Below are 14,777 nucleotides of genomic sequence, written 5' to 3' on the forward strand. Positions count from 1 at the left end.
GTTGCCCACAGTCTCTTTGTATGTGACCGAAAGGGTCTGTTTTAGTCATCTCTAAATCGGGGCAGCTGGTAACAGCAGGAGAGCCCTCCACAGACTGACCGAGATATACTGAGCAACACTGCATTTGAATTTAATTGATTTGGAAAAGTAACTGAACATATCTGAATTGTTTTTCACAAATTATTTTTCTGCTGACTGAGGCACGTTCGTGAAGGGTTTAGAGAGGCATAGGCATCACATCATTGCTTATTAGTGTTACTTAATATTTGAAATATCAAACTAAATTGTAGCAAAAACCAAGAAAAAAAACACAATTAAATGAATGAATGAAATTCAGTGACGCTCAATGAATGAATGAATGAATGAATGAAAAGTTGCTGGTTGTAACTGTGGGAGAAAAATTTTACTAATATCTTCACCAGCAACTGTACTAATAGGTTAATTCTTATTAAGAATCTGTTAATGTTTTCCTTCATTACTTTTATTTTTTATATCAGTACCATTGTTCATTATTGGAAGTTTTTTATTATATAAACTTAATATACGTTGTGTATATGGTGTTCAATCATTATTTTGCATTAGTTCTTGTTTTCACTGAATGTTCTATGAGTTGAATTTGAGTACCTTTACCTAACATTACCTGGCTGTTTGTGTAATTTGTTTTATTTGCCCAGTGCTACTTTTCTTGGGTGTTTGATAGTTTTAATATTTATAAGTCACAGTCGACAGCATCACCTGGACAGAAGAGCAGCTGTGTCACAGCTGACAGACTAGTAGGAATTATGAAATCCCATTTCACAGTGTAGTGAAGCTCCATGTATGAGCAGAACTTCCGCAGTGTGCTTTTTAAATAATGGGAAAGCTCTATGTCATATTGTAGGAAACTGCTGGGGGCTGATTTTGGGCTGACAGGATCTGCCGTGGCCAGCATTCCACACACAGGTTAGGAGACAATTTTTAAGCAGATGCAAAGGCCCATTCCCACATACAGAAAGCCACAAAAGTAATTTTTGTATCAGAGATACTGCTTGTTAAACTGAACAGCAGGAGGAGAAAGCATCATTGGGGGTGGGGGGCACAGCAGTTTCTTTTGTTTGGTTGGACCCTTGAGCATATTTTGCAGCGGTGCAGTTGCTGGACTGTGAGTTCCATACCAAACAGCCTTTTCCACTATTATTTATAACCTCCATTCTTTAAAAGGCTAGAAGAGCACAGTACCATTCTGCAGGGAATACATTAACAAATATAAGGAGTGGGTGAAGAGACAGGACATTTCATGGATCAACGAGAGCTGGATCCACTTAAATGAAACAAGAGCTGCTTTTCCTGACTTGTCAGCAAGGAGTCAGGGCTACAAGTTGGTGCCCCAGAGGAATTTTTGTCTCTCTCGCCCCCCTACTTATGCTTTTAGAAGTACTCTTGCCAGCTCATGCATAAACATGTGGTAAGTGTAGCCTGTACTGATGGAGTTTTGTTAAAACTATTTAATGTAACTTTTAGAGCACCAACAGAACAGCTACAGCCATCAGTTGCCGATGGGATCTGCTGAGTGGCTTCATTAGAAGTGAAAGAGAACATTCGACATCCCAACACCTAAGACACTCATGTTACAATGGTACATAAAAGATGTAAATGGCTGAATATGTACATGATTTTGCTGCATAATTTTTCTGAATGAAATAAACAGAACTGAATGGTTGATTTACGTTCTCTAAATCTAAAACAATTAATTAATTGGAAGGTCATCATAAAATATTAATATGATCAACACAGTACTGTACAAAGAGCTCCTACATCTTCTAAATAAAGCTAGTTTCTGATGTACAACTTGCATATTATATTATTGTTATAATTATTATAACAGTTATTTAGATTATACCTTTGCCCAAGGTAATAATGTTAAGTTTTTATAATAAGCTACTTACAATGTTTAATTTATCCTTCTTTAAGTACCAAGCTGAGTTACACTGGAGTTCTGTGAAAGATCTATGCGTATTTTCCAATCACATGCATACATGAAGGACAACTCAAAATTCTCAACCTGAGAAGCTGTGGGTTTTGGGACTCTGAGAGGAAACAAACATCCATGCAAACTGTATACAAACAGAGCTGGTTCAAACCCAGGGCCAAAGCCAAGGAGCTGTGACATGCAAGCGTTACCTTCTGAACCACTGTACTGCCCGATGTATGAATTTAGTGGGAAAAAATGAAACAAAGCCCCCACCATGCTAAAACTTGTGACAAAATTCCACAATGCCAATCAATAATATGCTATTGAATGTTTCATGAAAAGGAAATAAAAAAAAAAAAACAAGATAGCGCTCTCATTTGGGCAACATACACAGGTCCTTGTGTCCTGAGACATAAGAAATAAGCTTGCATGGCAGTTCTGATGTCTGGCTTATGTATTACTCTACATCAAGAAGAACTGCGGCTTTTTGAAATATTTATTTAACATAAAAGATCATTTCATAGCTGCTTATTTCACATGCAAACCAAATTTAAATGAATACAATTTTTAGTCGGTCATAGAAGTCAGTTCTTGTAAACTTCTAAACATTAAAATTTTGATTGAAAAGTATCATTTTGAACTGTGTATTTAAACCTCTGAATATTTTATTCGCTCTCAATATTAGAAAATCACCACACTGAAGAAAGATGAGAAAAGTCAATAACCATAATGGTTACAGAAACTGCTGTTTGGACAGAGCTGACTGTTAAAAGTGTTAAAGGAACATGCAAAACATTATTTATACTCAATATATAATTTTATGATTTGCACCCAAGGATGTGCTTAGACAAGAAAAATATTAAACTTCTGAAAGGAGTTTCAGATGTTATATGCCAGCTGATGTTGATATAATTATATTAAAATTTTGTCAGTACTTTGTCCCACACAAAGCACATCAGAAGTTCACTGAAATTAATAAAAAATAAAAACCATTGCTCTAGACACGAAATACTTGAGAGAAAGCTGATACGACAAACTGCTCAAATAAAAAGTACTCATATGTCTCAGCTTAATGTCACAAGAATACAAATTAAATGCATTTTACATGCATAATGAATGATCTTATTAATTTTCATGATATATTTTTCCGTTTGTGTCTTGCTGCCTGCATGTATTTTGTAGATATTGCCAACTGAAACAATTTTGTGTTACAGTATTTTACTTGGGTAACCCTAGAAATTACTGTTAGATATTATAAACACATAAATTAGTGTCATTTCCAATGACTGTAGAAATGTATACTATGACATAAGATATTGCGGGAGGAAAAAAGGCAAAGGGGAAAAAGTCACAGAACAAGGTAAGGTTAGGCTGTAAAGATGAATCTTTACCTGCAGATGGCAGACTGGCTGTAGGCTGGACCCTCAGTGGCGCTCAGAGCCTGGCCCACCTGAGTTTGTGTCAGACCCAGGGACAAACGGCGGATCTTGAATGCTTTGGCAAACTCGCGGATCTCCTCTAGGTTGACCCCATCCACCTCGCCGGGCGCCGTCTGGGGGTCTTCAGTGGAACATCGACCACATGGTCAGTGAAACACTGTCCAGTACTAACAGACTCACGACAGTGTGCATATTGTTAAAAAATATGTTGAAACTCAGTTAATAGGTGAGGAACTGGATTGAACATAGTTTTTAAATAGATTTTTTCTTTTTTTCTGTAATGTTTGAAATTTACTGGAATTTTTCTGAGAAGTGTTTTCACTTTAATATGAAATGTAGCTGCATAATGTCTAAAAAATGCCATACATATATACACAGACACACACACATATTGGGATGTCACAGTGGACACACTGTCATATCCTTTCTTTATAGGATTATGGAAGGATCTTCAGATCATTTTGAAGAGGAAAATAATTAGGACTAATGCCAAAGATGGCTGAACAGCAAACAAGTTACAAGCTCTGTTTATATCCACACATCTATATACACAGATTTGTATGTATATTTACACACACATAATATATATTCATCAAATATACATGCATGTGTCCATACCTTGTCAATTATGTTTTGCTAATTTTCTAACTGAAAAGAAATTAAAACAAACTGCACAGGAGCAAACTTAAAAAAACACATATTTATGTAAATTTATCATGCACAGTTATTATGTATTTGCTAAATTTAACAGATTAGAAAAAAATTTAACATAAAATGTTGCATACAGTTTGGGCATTGTGTCAGTCAATGATTTGTAACACCAAGAAGTTATCAAAAGTCTGAAGTTGTGTGAACAGGCAATTGTCTTTGAATTGACTCTTTTGACTGAATTATTATTATTATTATTATTAATATACTGTATATCTGCAGGGAGGCGCAGCAGGTTTGGCTCGGGCTTGCTTGGGGTGCCCTGTGGCAGACTGGCAACCCGTTCTGGGTGTGTCCCCACCCCCTCCAGCCTTGTGCCCTGTGTTGCCAGGTTAGGCTCCGGTTTGCTGCAACCCTGTTCGGGACAAGCCATTGTAGACATTGTCTGTGTATGCATGTATATGTATATATCTACAGCGGTTCCTTTGTTGGACCTTTTGATGATCTGAGCTGTTAAAGTGGAGCTGTAATTCTGCGCTGCTGCTGATTAATTGTATCTTTGTTATTTGGATTTTTCCCATTCTCTGGTCTTATTTGATTTTGCTAAGATCTTCCACTCATGCTGTAAGTTATGTTCCAATCAACAATTGTTTAAACCCATTATTTGGACACAAAACAAACATCCTCACGCTTTTTCTGATCAAATCAGCAGTTGCCCGGAATAGGCCTTCATCTATAAATTATGCACATATTGAGTTTTTTGGACCGAGATTGCTTTTTTAAGTGGGTTTGTGTGTATAATAGGTAAATTTTCCAACTGTAGAGGAACTGTGTAACTGAAGTGCTAGCCTGGATTGTACAAAAAGTGGACATTTAAGATGATCAATCAGTAGCTTAATTAACTGTAATTAAATTGCTGCAGCATGTTTATGTATTGACATCATAAGCATGAGAGAATCTTTTTGAATTTATCTGAGCTGCATATACAGGGCATTGTTGTTTTACAAACATTAAAATTACTCATTTTCAAAGATAAGGACTTTTTCCAGATTGGCTTAATTTGCACATTTGTTTTCACTTACATATTTTCAAGAATTTCTCTCTGTAGCAAAGTGAAAGTGATCTCTGTTTCCATGTCTGAGTGAAGGTTGGCAATAAAATAATGAGTTTTTTCAAAGCCCAGTGTCTTTTTGTCTTTTCCCAGTCCCATTACCCTGCTCCTTCAACCTCGTTGTCTCCTTATGATCATCGACCTCTCGCTTGTGTACCGACCTTGCCTTTTGGATTCCCCTGTTAACGACGTTTGCTCCTCGGAGACCTTTTGCCTGTCCTGTGACCAAGTCCCTCGGTTTTCCCTGAACAAAGCACGAATTCTACTCCGCACTTGGGTCTGCCACTTCCTTCAGGAACCAGACATGACACATACATACACATACTGTATATGTATATATGTTTATACTGTATATACATATAACATTCAATACATATACAGGATTGAAACTCAAACCATAACAAATAGGCGTGCCTTGTGGCAGCGTGGCCAACTATTGTTACAGCTACAGATGGTTGTGGTTACTTATTATGACCAAACATCAGGACTCAAAAATAATATAAGAAAATTAATTGGACATTTGTCGCAAGTCCAGCTGGTTGCAAGTCACATACGTGGTAACGCGAGGATCATCTGTAGCTTACATACAGTAACATTTGCATCTCCTCTCCAGCCTGTTGTCCAGTTACCCCTCTAGGTACTCATATTTCCCAGTAAATCATAATAGTTTTGGAGTGTTGGTGCTTAGCAAAAGCAATTTTGTGTTACAAAGCAGTTTTAACTATCGGAACAGGGGATGTGTTGCTCTGTTAATTATTGATGGTGCGATGTATTAAAGTAGGACTTCACCCATGCCTATTTACATTTCATAATTTAGCTGATGTTTTTCTCCAAAGTGACTTACAATGTTCAACTACCTACAATTATTTACCCAGTTATGCTGTTGAGTAAATTTACTGAAGCAATTTAGGGTAAGTACCTTGCTCAAGGGTGCTACAGCTGGAGGTGGGATTCAAACGTGGGGCTTTTGGGTCGAAAGCCAGCAGCTCTAGCCACCATGCTACAAGTTGCCACTGTTTAAACTGAAATCAATAGGCAATCACTCTCCAGTCACCTTTCATTACTGAAGTGCATCTTTCATTTGCAGAAATGCAGGTGCTCTTGTATATGTCACCTTTTCCTTTTTTCTTCTGAGCCAAGAGGTTAGCAGACCCTTGTACAAGACTGAAAAATAATGAGCAAACTCATTCTGACACATTCCACAAACTGAGCAGATGGAAATGCGAGAACTCTGCAGAGTAATTTATTTCATTCATGGAAAATTTTCGGTTGTCCATACTGATTCAGAGTTTTTGTAAAAAATTAAACTTTGGCCAGTTTGTCATTTTCACAACATCTTAAAGAATTCCAGTTGCCGTCTTTCAAAACATTGTTTTCTATGTGATTGTAGCTTTTGCGCTGAAGCACAATCGTGGACCATTTGCCTTCAAAACTGCCCAAGTCTCACAACTAGACCCTACTTAGTCCAGAAATACAGGCCTGACTCCCTCCTCACTCTGTACAAAACCACTAAGCTTGTTCTTTAGAGTCAGTTTTCCCAAATTCCTTAATCAGAACGATCTCATTGGTCAATATCGGTGCCATAAACCCTTCAATTTCCTTGTGCTGCCTTCCTCTCTTCAACTTTCCTTATGCGTAACCTCTCTTCTACACTAGACGCAGACAACTACTGCATTCTCCTTAGCTTGCTGTAAGGGCTTGGTGCCAAGGGGCAGTTATTAAAGTAGTTTGAATCTTTCCTTCCAAGTAAATCTTACCAGGTAGCTTCATGTGGCTTCTTGTCTGCTTCTCAGCCTCTCTGAACAAGTGTTCCAAGTTTCCTTTGGCTCTGTCATTGTCTTTACCTGTAACATATTCTTTATCACTGCTTTGAGACAATATGTAGGTCTTCCTATCCTTTCAACCTGTCTACATATCGAATCCTCCCACATTGCAGCATGTCTTTCGGATGTATCAGATGAAATCCTTTACCTTCCTGATAGTTCTATCTGGCAAGAGCCATGTATTTTACTGGAAAACTCACTCATTTTATTCTCACCAATATTCAAAAATCCAAGAGTCACAGGCTCTAGTATTTACCTGAACACATCACAGCCACAACCAGCTCTTGCAGGCATGCCCTCTAAAACATCTTTTGAATCTGCCAATACCTTGCATCATAATTTACCAACCTGCCAGTTTAGGATGGTGATTTCAGACCTGTACCACTGAAATACCCTCTTTCCTGGTCTTCTAGTCTCTCCATTAAGCCTTCTCAACTTTTATAGAATGCTGTGGTACCAGTTGTGTTTGACTTACCAAAGCATTCCCAGGTGTCATCCCTCCTCATTTCTCTCCACTGGCTTCCTGTAGCTACACTCATCAAATCCAAGACTCTGGTTACAGCCCACAAGTCTGTCAAAAAATGTTCACCTTGATACCTAGAGAATCTGATCACTATACAGCTGGCTCTCCAAATTAGCAAGTTTCATATGAATTTGATTATTCGGGAGTTGGTCTTCAGTAATTAAATGGGATTTTTTTTTTGGGACTTTTGCGACCTCACAGAAGACACTCGCAGGCTAGAAAATGTAAAGAAACGTTCAGCAATTCATAAAAGCTTATAATATGTGCATTATTATTCTATTTTTATTTATACAAGACTGAATACAGTACAAACATTCATTATAAAAATTTTTTTTTTTTGAATTTTACTGAATACTGTGAAAACCACAGACGGCTTCGGTTTTATTAACTTCTCCAGTGCTCTCATTTTGTGTATCGGTGATTACAGTATTATACACTGTACAGTAGGCACTATACGTACAGTACATACTGTACAATGTACAGATATACACACGGTCTAATGCATTTAGGTTTGAGTGTGTTCATGTTGTGTGTCGAGTGTGTTGAGGGCAGTTGAGGTTACATAACTTACGTGCATCTTAACTTGTTCATTTATTACGCCCGGCTTGTATTGGAGTATACCTGTACAGTACATAGATACTGTACAATTACCCCTATATTGTATACAGTACAGATGCTCCAATTATTAGTTAATTAATTCAGGTTTGTGTGTTGGGTGGGGTAGTAAAGATAGCCTAGGTACATCTTAGGAGTAACAGGAGTTGAGGTTTAGGGGGTCGAAAAATTATTTGCTAATTTTTTGGATTTGCGAGGGGGCTGTGCCCTAGCCCTTCGCGAACATAGGGCCAACTGTGTTATGCTCCTCCACCTCTGGCCACCTGCCGGCCTCCTTCATAAGGGGTCTAAAAGCTAAAGAATGTCGGTTTTCAGTCTTGGTCTGAGTGCTGTGGAATGAATTCTGCCTTTCAGAAGAGTCTAAAACAACTATTTCTGAAGCTTTTTTCTCTTAAGCTTCTAAGACCTTCTGAAGCTAGCCCTTCTATCAATTTACTTAGTTACATGTCACTTTAGTAAGTAGCTACTGGATAAGTATGTGTATATATGTATATATTTATATACTATAGCTATGGCAGTGGTTATATCGAACGAACAAGTTGAGCTTTAATAATCATGTGTATGTATGTAAGCCCACTGCCTAAGTGGTGCACTTTTGTTCACTCTGAGCCATAGCACTTTGGAGAAAAGTGTTTGCCAAATACATAAATGTAAAAGCAAACGATTGAAGGTGAGACTACTCACTGCTGACCAGTTGTCCCACACTGAGGGTAGAGGTGGAGGAAGAGCTGGATGAGGAAGAGGAAACCCTGTGTATGGGGCTGTGGGATAGAGGGGTCTGGCCATGATTCAGGTTGAGCAAGCCAGTCTGAGAGGATCCTCGGCCTAGCAGGCCCTGCAGTTAGAAAATAATTAAGCACAAGACATCTGTCATACCTTATCCCAAATATTAAGGTCAATATCTGATTTGACCCACTTAAGAAACTAAAACAGCACAACTTGAACTGTAGTGTGGATGACTTTTTTTGTACAACTTTGTTTTAAGGAACTGATTGCATAGGAGAGACACTGTTAAAAATATAGGACAGCTTTTGAGGTTAAACATGAATACCTTGATAATGTATAGTCAAAGGGATTCTGGGTAATACCCTGTGAGAAAGATGACAGCTTATTGTATGGGGAAGAGACAGGCTGCCATCCAGTATATATCCAAGTGATTTCCCCTTCTCTCTTTGTTAGCATCAGAGCAAGCGTTCTGCCTTTGTTTTCACCAGTATCTTTGACTGCTATCAGACTAAGTCATTAGACTATGGGAATAACCAACTTGAATGGATGGATGTCAGAAAGGTAGATCATTTCAAGACCAAGTATAATAGAACATTCACTACCTTTTTATTGTAGCTTCGACTGCAAATTGATGTGTTTTCATGTTTTATGCACAAATAAATTGCTGCAGCAACATCAAAGTCTTATCTTTTCACTTTTAATTGAAGGGTGATTTTTTTTTTTAATAAAAAGTAGGTTGTCTTTTTTTCCCTCCTCCATAAATTATTTCTTTTTCTTCAGCAGTTTGATGGCATGAGGCCTATCAAGAGCATTGCTTAGTCTGTCAAGACTAAGGCTGAACATGTCATGTGCCATTAAGAGGAATATTACATACTTTGTGATATAAAAAACACAACATTGCCTGAATAATAATTCCCAAAACTGCTTTCTGTAGTCATTCTTAAAAAAGATAATCTTCTCATTATTCATGCAAATATGAAAATTCTGAAGTACTGCATTTGTACTGCCTGATCTTGGATTGAATAATACCTGTATTAGCATACAAATTTCAATAAACTTGAACCAATGAGAAAAGTATCAATAGGATCTCATGTCAGAAGACTTTATTTCAATCTTGCATTTGAGTGCTTATGCTGGAGTGCACCTTTCTAACAGCAGATTTCTAACAAAAAATCCATAGCTTGAAGGTTTGACAACAAATATGTTTTGAGCAAAATTTAACAGTTTTCATCCTCATGTCTTCAAGGGTCTGGAGAAATCCTCTTTTGTTCATCACTTCAAAACATCAGCCACACCACCCTTCTCCCTCGGCCCGCCCGCACCACAGCTCTGACAACCATCTACTTACGCATGGGTTACACACACCAGTATGTTCTGTCACTTTTAAGGTGCCAAATCTGCAGAAGTTCTTAAGACAAGGAGAGTAAGGCAAAGACAGGGAGAAGGAATAATGGGAGAATTTGTTGGGCTTTAGGTGGAAAAATGAAAGGTGGTATTCAGTGAGTCACTCCACAGGGGCCTCTACAATGGTGCTCAGAGCTGTTTCTGAGCTCTGACGCTATCATACACTCCACAAAAGAATGTTGAAACCACATTCTCTGACGACCTGTTTATTAACATTTGTGCAATGGAAACAAAAGCCCTTGGCAAGTGAATTGTGCTAAAAAGACCATTTTTTCAGTGCAATGGCATACAATATCTCTGTGCATGTAATGTCTTACACTAGTGATGTTTTCTTCTGTTTATAACAATCTTTCTATACTCTTCAGCATGCAAACCTAAACAGATAAAAATATTTAAAACTGTTATCCAATGAAAGAGATCCTCGGGTTGTGTTTTAGAAAACGATTATCAATAAATATATGGCTTCAGTTAAAAAATGTTAAGAAAATATGAACCTGAATAGCATGTTTTTCAACATGACAAAGTTGTCTTTCCTTTTATACATTGGTGTGTTCCTGTTTAGGGCTGCATGATGGGCTGAGAGTTCTGGTCAATGCAGATTCTGAATGTTTTTACGTGTTGGCGTGGATTTTCTCTAAATATAGGTGTAAACAGTCTAAGAAGCGTGTTTCAGGTAAATTGGGGATTCTGAGTTGTCCATTGTATGTGTATGTTTCAGTGAATGAATGTGTGTGTGTGATTACCCCATGATGGACTGGTAAATTTCTGCATGTGCATGTATATACTGTTTTGAGTCCACGGGTATGCTCATTTTTACCTGCTGTCCTGGCTTGATTGGTGACAATGTGATTCCCTGGGTGTTAATGACTGGCAGGATCTGGTTGCCAATCACCGTGGCAATGATCTGGCCCTGGGCGTTAGTTAAGAGCTGCGGTGTGATTGGCTGGATTTGCAGCCCTGGGGCTCCACCCCCCGACTGGCTGGAAGGTCCAGTAGAATTAGACATCATTGGGATCGTTCCGATGATCTGTCACACAATAGCAAGGAAAAAAGGGAAAACAATAATTTTTAAACAATGCACTGAACAACATCGCCCTAATGTCAAAAAGCTTGCCCTAAGAACAGGGTGATCTGGGCTGACCCAGCACATTGAAAAACCCACATTTCTGTATTCATATGCTCTTGCAACTTACTGTAATAAGGAAGTGCAGGTGAAACCAATGGCTGAATGTCATAGGCACATTTTGCCTCAACACTGTTAGGAAGCCACATACATAACAGAAGAATGAATACAGCCTAAATGCAGACTTATGGCCACACCATCCTGGAAATGGCTTAGTGCGTCAGCGGTCCATCTTGACAGTGAGGATGGCTAATGTCGTCCGTAGTTACTTCCTTTCATTTGGATCTACTGCTTATCTGGTGATTATTTTCATGATGTGTTATGTTACAAATACCTGAATTTTACATTTCTTCTAAATTTCACTTCTGAGTTACAAATGGAGGGCTTATAGTATTGTGTTGTTAAGACTTCGGAATGAAGAAATGTTCACAGTAATTACTAAATATTTGTTCTTTGACATGATATATGTAAATCTTTTAACAACAGTCTTGAATAATCAAAACAAGTTTAATATCCCTCCAATGCCAAACAAGCAGACATTAGAACCAATGCCACTGCATGTTGTTTGTGCTAGGTGGTGCTGAATTCACACACTACAATTTGTTCTTTGAAAAATAATGCTGTTGTATTGCAAACATTATTCAATGAAATTACTGTAAAAGCACCAATGGCAGCATTTCGTTACATTTAATATCTTTTCAATAAACTGGTGGGAATGAAAGATTTTATTATCAAGGACCAAAAGCACATCCTACAAACACTGAACGCAGGACTGATACCAATTTTGATCAAGATACAAGGGCAATCCAGGGCACATTTATAAAATTCATAAATTCATTTGTAAGTCTTTTATTGTCTGTCCTACTGCTTACTGGTCTACTGTATTATATTGTTTAAATTGTTTAATTTTCTATTTTTATACTTAAGTGTTTGTAGTGGTGCGCGGTGGCGCAGTGGGTTGGACCGGGTCCTGCTCTCCAGTGGGTCTGGGGTTTGAGTCCCGCTTTGGATGCCTTACAACAGACTGGCGTCCTGTCCTGGGTGTGTCCCCTCCCCCTCTAGCCTTACGCCCTGAGTTGCCGGGTTAGGCTCCAGTTTCCCGTGACCCCATATGGGACAAGTGTGTGTGTGTGTGTGTGTGTGTGTGTGTTATATTATTGTCTAAAGAACTCAGGGAATACCACTATGATCTCCTTGTATTGCACAGCAGTACAATGAGAATAAGGTCTTCAATTCAATTCAATATATTTTATTTTGTATGCTTAAATTGTACAACCCTTAACTATTCTTAAGAGAATAAAGGCAATTAGAAACAAATAATTTTTGTAATTCCTGTTGCAAAAAAGAATATATGTATAATAGAACCTCTGTAACAGAACTAGGCTAAAACAGAAACTGCTCACAGTACTAAAATCGGCTCAGAATATATCTTAATATTATCAGTTAACAGTTGACTGTAATGTATTTGGTAAATATAAATCAGGTCTGAATCACAGGAACGTGTCTAATGATGGAACTGAACTGGGCAGATGGATGTTATTGTATTTATTTCCGTCTTTTTCTCACTGCTAGCCTCTCTCTCAGTCCTAATTTGAGGTGATCCGCCAGTGCCGGCAGGACCACTTACATTTCCTTCACTCCCAGCTCCTTGATATAATAAGGAGGGGTGACAGCAAGCAATGTGGGCCAGTAATTTGTAATTCATACCCACCATGGCTCATTTGATTACGTTTCATTGCATTAGGCATCTGATCATTTATTTCTTTCTCGGTCACTTTCACAAATCCCTGTATAGCTTTCCTGTCACTTAGCATATTTTACTTCTCCACCCGACTTCAGAGTCTTTCAAGGGAACTTAGCATGCCCATACTGGAGAGAAAATGTCCTGATAAATTATTAATCCCTTTAACCTCAGAGATGGAGCTTCAGACTGACAGTTTTTTCTTGCCTGTTGGTGAACCAGTCACACATTTTGTTTGCTGTCCTCCGACCAGCAGCGTAGTGGCTGGGGCAGCTGCTTTGCATTCACAGGACCCAGGTTTGAATCCCACATCCAGATAGAGTACCCTTGAGTAAGGTACTTACCATGAATTGTTCCAGTAAAAATTTCCTTAATCGCAGGTCTTAAGAACAGGTGTAATTACAAAAGCATTCCTATACCACACCAGTCTGACTGTGTTTGCTGTGGGACATGGTGTCCTGATATTATTACATTCACTGTCACATTAATTTCACATTGAAAAAAGTAAGTTGGTTGTAGATATTAAACTGGCAATTCAGTTTTGTATTTTAGTGCTACCATGTAAAGAACAGTTAAGACTGTCCTGTATCTTCTGTTTAATGTTTCACAGAAAGGATCCATATTTTATTGTTACAGCTCAGAGGTCCTTTTCTGGACATCTGATTGGGATTCAAGCATGTATATATTTATAGCTAGTGGGGTGGTAGTGATGGGTACTGATAAAGGCCTCATAGTGGAATAATGGGCCACCTTAATGAGGTATAAAGAAAGATTTCAGATTTGACCATTTCTTTGACCTAATTGTGTCACGGACCTTCAACTGTCAAGGCACTACAAAGCAGGGAGCACATCCTATGAAGCTCCTCTCTCATGCACTCTATCTTCAGTGCTCCAGGCACCAAGAAAGACAAGGCACCATCCAGATACATTTAGCATCAAGCCAGTTACAGAGACACACAACACACACACCCATACGCAATATCTCAAAACTCCAATTATGACTACACCTTGCGGTGCCCTTGCCCATATGTTATGCTTTGAATGCCCAACCATGTCAACACCAAGCAGCTACACATAGCTCAAACATAAACTGTGTTTTCCTCCATTTGCTTTCGGCCAAAATAAGTTAATAATAAGTAAAAAAAAAAAGTGATTTTAACAGTGATTATTTCCAGAGAAGCTCAACTTTCTCAGAAGTCTTGAATGAAGTTAAATCTGACAAATACGCTTCCATGAAAAAAAAAAAGCCAAATGAAGATTGGGGATTTCAAATTATGTGTTTTTTTCCATTCATTGTCTTTGAATGAACATGATATATTGCATATTAAGAGAGGCTGAATCTGTACATGTTAACTGTAAAGGGCTCCTAATCATTTTATCAGTACTCATTGGTTTTATACTGAGCTATGGGAGAACGACAGATAAACTGACTGCTGAGTAATCCCCACTTTGAGAGCTGCTCTGAAATTCATATTTCAAAATATTATACCTCTAAAACACATTTTCAAGAAATGCAAGAGAACATTGTTTTCTAATCAGTTGAAACTTGATCAACTAGGGACTTTAATACTTGTGTTTGGCTAAGGTATTTAATACTCTCCTGCAGATTTCCGTTTAAAACCTATACTATAGCTAGGATACTAGTTTTCAGAGAAGCTGAGAAATGTCTTCCA

At 38.1% G+C, this 14,777-nt stretch overlaps 1 protein-coding gene across 1 annotated transcript in view; it reads right to left on the reverse strand.

The window, feature by feature from the left end:
- The window catches only part of pou6f2 (POU class 6 homeobox 2), an 80,025-nt gene that overhangs the window by 742 nt on the left and 64,506 nt on the right, over window positions 1-14,777 (reverse strand). Inside the window, exons 8-10 of the mRNA XM_029250394.1 lie at window positions 11,040-11,267; window positions 8,795-8,945; window positions 3,343-3,511 (exon numbers count right to left, since the gene is read on the reverse strand). Of these exons, the coding sequence (XP_029106227.1) occupies window positions 3,343-3,511; window positions 8,795-8,945; window positions 11,040-11,267 (548 nt within the window). The remainder of the gene's footprint in view (window positions 1-3,342; window positions 3,512-8,794; window positions 8,946-11,039; window positions 11,268-14,777) is intronic.

This window comes from Scleropages formosus, chromosome 3 (assembly GCF_900964775.1).
Source record: "Scleropages formosus chromosome 3, fSclFor1.1, whole genome shotgun sequence".
In the NCBI taxonomy this organism is placed as follows: domain Eukaryota; kingdom Metazoa; phylum Chordata; class Actinopteri; order Osteoglossiformes; family Osteoglossidae; genus Scleropages; species Scleropages formosus.